This window comes from Bison bison, unplaced genomic scaffold (assembly GCF_000754665.1).
Source record: "Bison bison bison isolate TAMUID 2011002044 unplaced genomic scaffold, Bison_UMD1.0 scf7180017864128, whole genome shotgun sequence".
NCBI lineage: Eukaryota > Metazoa > Chordata > Mammalia > Artiodactyla > Bovidae > Bison > Bison bison.
The window spans coordinates 2,266,777-2,273,229 of NW_011494700.1; the positions used below are offsets into that span (position 1 = coordinate 2,266,777).

Here is a 6,453-nt window from a genome sequence, read left to right on the forward strand (position 1 = left end):
CCCGCCACCACATACAGCACCCATTCAGGCTGTCTCCCTGCCCTGGGCCACTGTGTCTCCTCTGCCTTACAGACCCAAGACATATACCTTGCTATGTCTTGTCTAGTAGCTTCAGGAGTGAACTGTTTAGGAAGATGAAAATGAAGAGGAAAAGAAATCACTATGCTATTTTTTTTTAATTTAAATTTATTTATTTTAATTAGAGGCTAATTACTTTATAATATTGCATTGGTTTTGCCATACATCAACACTATGCTATTTTTAAACAGAATAAATAAATTCACTGAAGAATACACACATTTCTGTTAAACTACAGCTAAATTTTTTTCATTTTATTTTTAAGTGGAGGATAATTATAATATTGCGACGGTTTCCTTCCATGGAAGCAATCTAAATGTCCATCGAAAAAGGAAGGATAAAGAAGTTGTGGTAGATATACACAATGGAGTATTACTCAGCTATAAAGTGAAATGCATTTAAGTCAGTTCTAATGAGGTAGATGAACCTAGAGCTTATCATATAGAGTGAAGTAGGTCAGAAAAAGGAAGACAAATATAATGTTTAATACATACATATGGAATCTAGAAATGCTTTAAGTTTCCAGCATTCCCTCTCAGCTCCTAAGAATCAGTAAAAGAAAGACCTCCATTATAACTTTAAATGGTAAATGATAAAAAGTCATACAGGATTGGACATCAATATTCTATTTCCCCTCTTTATACATATATCTCAACTACTAAATGACTACTGTTCAAATTCAGACAGAAGACACATAAGAATAAATCTAGATCTGAGAATAAAACTTATTTTGAGAGATTATTTTAAATAAGCATTAACTAACTTAAAGTTATCTTAGTAGTTTTTTTTTTTTTTTAAAGGAAATCTTCTGTAAGCCAGTTGAGAATGAAGCAGAGTAATTAGACAACACATAATATCTTGAAGAGCCTCAGTTTAATCTTACCCTTGAGAAGATATTTTCCAGGGAGCTAGTTAAGGATCTCTTAGCTTTATTTTTCAGAATGTCAAGTTTGAACCTTCCACTGCTTGTCGCATTTTCCGGGATTGTACTATTTGAAATAGTCTATGGAAAGAAAAACATTAATTTTGGTTTGGAAAAACTCAAGGTTAAATGAAGCTTTAAAAACAGGCTTATGATTAAACCATTAAAAAGCACAAGAATTCTTCTGGAGCTCTATTAAAGAAGTAATAATTTAGGTTCCACATCATAAGCACACAGATTATAAGCAAATGGGTTTAATTTTTAATATTATAAGTAATAAAAAGATAGAAATAAGATCTTTGATTTATGCCTTTCCTCTCTGCTAATATATTCCTGCTGCATTTAACAAAAACTAAAGATGTCACTTTTTACTGCTGTTATTTTGATTAATAACTATAATCATGCCTTTCCAAATTGCATACTTTATATCCAAATTACCAAGGAAAACACAAGAAACAGTTTTCAAAGAACAAAGAATCTTTTAGTAAAGCTGGATTCTGCTAATGCCTTTGTTATAATTCACTTTTCATTTGCGAGTGGGTCATCTATCTTTTTGATCAGCAAGTACTCCCTGACAGTACTAAACTGTATGAGAACCTACAATATGTTCACTATATAAATTGAGATTCTCTAAATATTTTATCCTATACAGACATAAAAAACTACTATGTATATCACATGGTTCTTCGTGCCAGAAAACTTCCAAAAGAGAACACTTATCCTTTGCTTGTGGAGGAAATATTCTCACATTTAACAGTGAAAAGAAGCAACACATAAGTATCAAACATGGAACCATGAGCTGTGGCTCTCAATGGTTAGGAAGAAAAAGATACACAGGATTTATTGCGGGCAGGGAAAAAAAAAAAAAAAAGGGTGAAGACTTTCCCAACACTGGGAATGATGTTGGCAAAATCATAAAGGCTGGGATGCTCACAGGATGGGATGTCAGTACAGATAGTTGACTAAAACAGAAGGAAGTGAGTGGAAAGTGGGAAAGTGAAGCTGGAGATAAAACCTTGATCTTAAATGCTGGGTAATTAGGAAGAATCACTGATTACAATTTATAAGCTGAAGAACATCACTGTGAAAGTAATGTTTGGGGAAAATTTATGTGAAAAGAGTGTTCAAAAGTCATCCAAAGGACTGGGAAATCAGAGACTGGAAGATCAGATAGGAGGCTTCAGCACAGTCTACACAGGAGACAACAAAGGTCTGCAGTGGAGTTGGCGCCACAGGATCTTCTAAGGAGTAACTGATAAAAGAAACACGGCTGCCATCCAAAAGGAAGGAAAACAATGGATCGGAATGTGGGCTGGACTGGTTCTGGCTGTGTATAAGGACTAGGATGACTCATTATTCTAAGGCTTCGGGGTGAATGACACGACTGAGATGGGGAAATCGTATTGTCACCGAGCACAATGCCTGACAGAGCAGCTCCTCAGTGAATCTGCTGTTGTTTAGTCTCTAATCCACGTCCCACTCTTTGCTACCCCATGGACTGTAGCCCGCCAGGCTCCTCTGTCCATGGGATTCTCCAGGCAAGAATACTGGAGTGGGTTGTTATTTCCTTCTCCAGGGGATCTTCCCAACCCAGGAATCAAACATACATCTCCAATACTGCAGGCAAGTTCTTTACCACTGAACCACCTGGGAACCCACTCAGTGAATACTAGTGGAAAGAAGAAAGGAAAAGAAAGAACAAAGGCGAGCAAGAGGAAGGAATTTAAGTATACTGGCAGGAAAACATACATAAATTGTTAAAATCTCCTCTGTGACCTTGAATTCTCTCCATCATATAGAAAATTTGTATCACTACTCACATACTGCCTTTGGCCTTCTGGTCAACATGACTATTATCATCAATGACTGATTTAAGCAAACCCATTAACAGATTTTACTCTTTAAATTTCTTGACCTTCCTGTGTCATTGGACATCATTGATCTTCTTACTTGAACTTTTCTCCTACCTTGGTCATACCATAATAAATCTTTCTACCTCATTATTCCCTTTCAGTCCTTTTTTACTGGCTCCATTTTAATTTACTCATTGCCTAAAATGTGGGTATCCCTCAGAACACCTGCCTTTGACTTCAAACCTGTGCCAAAGCTCACTGTCTTCTGTATTTATAATGTCAACTCATATTCTATGAGCACCAAATCCATTTTCTAATTATATCTCAAACACACTTGCAAAATTGAATTCTTCTTTCTTATTTCCATCTTCTGCCCTACTCTTGTCTTCTTTGTGTATTTCTTAGCTATTGCACCCAGTTCTTCCAAATCTGAAACCTTAAAGTCTCTCTCAGCAAGACCCTCTCCCATCCTAAACATATCTATCCTAAGGATCATGCTTCCCAAATAGCTCTTGACTCAGTGCCTCCCTTACATCTCCAGGGCTCTAGTTTAGCCTCTCTCTAAGACAAAATAAATTTTTCAAGATAGAATTATTCAATCTATTTATGTCCCAGTGCTATCTCTGTCTAAAACATTCTTATATATCATGGTACAAACCACACTGTACTTCCATTTTCACTTCATTTGATTACATGTTGGTTTTTCCTTCTAAACAGTTAGAGGTCAGAAAAGAGCTGTCATTATTCATCTCTATTGCCTAGTACATAGTATGCACTTGATAAATGAATCACTTCCAACACAGTCTATTACCAGAGTCTCCCAATTCGAAAATGTGACTTCGGTCCTGGCACTGTCAACCCCCTCACTCACCAACCAGCCCCACAAACCGACCATCACTATGACAGAAGAATTATCTCTTTAAAGTACAAATCTGATTTTCTCTTGCTCTTACCTGAAATCCTTCAATGACAAAGTCAGGCATAGCACTTAAGGCTCTTTATCATCTCACCACTGCTTAGCCTCCAGCCTTATCCCTCATCAATTCCCAGTTCAGTTCAGTTCAGTCGCTCAGTCGTGTCCAACTCTGTGACCCCATGAGTCGCAGCACGCCAAGCCTCCCTGTCCATCACCAACTCCCGGAGTTCACTCAAACTCGCATCCATCGAGTCGGTGATGCCATCCAGCCATCTCATCCTCTGTCGTCCCCTTCTCCTCCTGACCCCCAAGCAAACCCTAAAAAGCCAGTATGTCCTTGGAAGGCCTGCAAGGAGTATGTTCACTCATGGTGACAAAGTTACCACTTAACTGCTCAGTGTTCCTTCTTAAAACACAAATCCTCAACTGTTCTGATTAGAAAATTTTATCTCCCCTAAAATTCTAGCCCCACCCTCCCCCCAAAATCTCTTCCTCTCCAATTCTTTCATGCTTTCCTCTTCCCTCACTCTCTGCTCTGGTTCCAAAGCAAACACATAGCCACTTCGTGTTCACTGCACATTCTTTTAAAAAGCTATCTTGTTGCCTGTACTACATGTATCTATTAATATTTATGGTCACAAAGAGTCAGAAAGGACTGAGCAACTAACACTTTTCACTTTTAATATTTAGGCTTGCATTCCCTTTTGGATTATTTGAGGTCCTCTCTGCAGGCTGCATCATCATTGATGTCTTTTTTGTCACATTAACATATAGCTTGGCTCATAGAAAGTCCTCTAGAAGTACTTGTACAATAAATAATTAAGGAATCACTTATCACATGGTATGTGATTTGTTCTGAATAAAATGAAATAAAAATATAACCTGAATTAGTGTTATTGAGGTAAATATGCCATAATTTCCTTAGATGTCATTGCCACTGGTCTTGCTTTATCTACATGCAGCTGAGAACACATTCTAAACCACGTGCACGGAAACATCATCCCTTAGTTTGCAGTCAGGAGAGCTGTTTCCATGACATTACTTCTTCTTTGCATGTTTGCCTTCTACCGCTCAAGGCTGTCTAAGTTTTTAATGAAATAAGATATTCATATGGATTTGAAATAAAATAATGGATTAGTATTACTAAAATACGTTCATTCGTTCTAAATCATGAGCATTTACTATCACTGGTTTTCTATCAAAATTCACAATTTTTTTACATTTTAAAAGCATCACAATTTTATCTCCATGTGCCAATGCTCACTAAAATTTACTATAAAATTTCTGAGATGCTAGGAGGAAAAGGATGATTAGGGCTTAACCCTAAAGATGAGAACACAAAGCAAAGAAACTCCTTTTACAACTTCTATGAAATTTTGATTGAATATATGAAAAAAACAAAAATCAGTCAGGGAGCAAACGTCTCACCAATGGGCCTTCCCCAATATGAACATGCGTCTTCTGCTTGGCTTCGCATAGCTGCCTCAGATGTAAAATCACAAGTTCATTCTCCTCCTGGTCATTGACTGCCTTCATTTTCTGTTGAAGACAGACCAACAGCACATTATGGGAAGACAATGTCCACTGTTTTATTCTCACTTAATTTTATCTGTCTGGTAGACAAACATAAATAAAGCTAAGCACGTAGCTGCTCTTAGGAACAAAAGGGATTCTAGTAACTATCAGAGAATATAGTGGGATACCTATCTTTTGTTTCATATAGAGAAATGGAAAAAGGAACTCAAAAAACAGGATCCAATTCTCATTCTTTATATCTTATTTGTGAGGACTATAAATCATGTTACCTGAACGCGTTCAAAGATGTCAGCTTGCTCGTTATCTGTCAGGGATGAGAGATGCCTCTGTATTACCAGCTTGGCTCTTGGTGGGTAGAGACCTAAGGGAAATGATCGGGATTCGTGTTAAACAGCTTCTAGCCACAGAGATATATATGTTAGTCACTCAGTTGTGGCTGATTCTTTGTGACCCCATGGACTGTAGCCTTCCAGGCCTCTCTGTCCATGGGATTTTCCTGGCAAGAATACTGGAATGGGTTGCCATTTCCTTCTCCTGGAGATCTTCCCAACCCAGGGACTGACCCAGGGAATTAGAAAGAAGAAAAGCTTCTAGAAACTTCTCAGCTCTACATTTCTTTGTGCAATTTACAACAAAATGCTGGGGAAATCTGTGATCATGTTCAGAAACACTAACCCTGGGGACTGAACCCTGCACTGCTAGGCAGATTCTTTACCACTCAAATATAAATATAAATATATAAAACACACTGCCGCTTGTCCCTTCACCAGCAGGCTCTGAAGTTAAACCTTCTCAAGGAGTTATGTCCCTGCCTACAACAAACCTTGGAACACTGCAAAGAAATAATTAAATGGAAAATCTCCTCACCAAAAGCAACGAGCCCTATGAGTGATCTTGAAGTCAGACTTATTAACAAAAAATGTCTCAGTTCAGTTCAGTTCAGTCGCTCAGTCGCATCCGACTCTTTGCGACCCCATGAACCGCAGCACGCCAGGCTTCCCTGTCCATCACCAATTCCTGGAGTCTACCCAAACCCATGTCCATTGAGTCAGTGATGCCATCCAACCATCTCATCCTCTGTCATCCCCTTCTCCTCTTGCCCCCAATCCCTCCCAGCATCAGGGTCTTTTCCAATGAGCCAGCTCTTC

At 38.2% G+C, this 6,453-nt stretch overlaps 1 protein-coding gene across 2 annotated transcripts in view; it reads right to left on the reverse strand.

The window, feature by feature from the left end:
* TBC1D4 (TBC1 domain family, member 4) overlaps window positions 1-6,453 on the reverse strand; it is a 263,231-nt gene that overhangs the window by 56,263 nt on the left and 200,515 nt on the right. For both annotated transcript variants that reach the window (XM_010839664.1, XM_010839663.1), the window contains exons 8-10: window positions 5,575-5,666; window positions 5,198-5,308; window positions 962-1,081 (exon numbers count right to left, since the gene is read on the reverse strand). In XM_010839664.1, coding sequence (XP_010837966.1) covers window positions 962-1,081; window positions 5,198-5,308; window positions 5,575-5,666 — 323 coding nt within the window. The remainder of the gene's footprint in view (window positions 1-961; window positions 1,082-5,197; window positions 5,309-5,574; window positions 5,667-6,453) is intronic.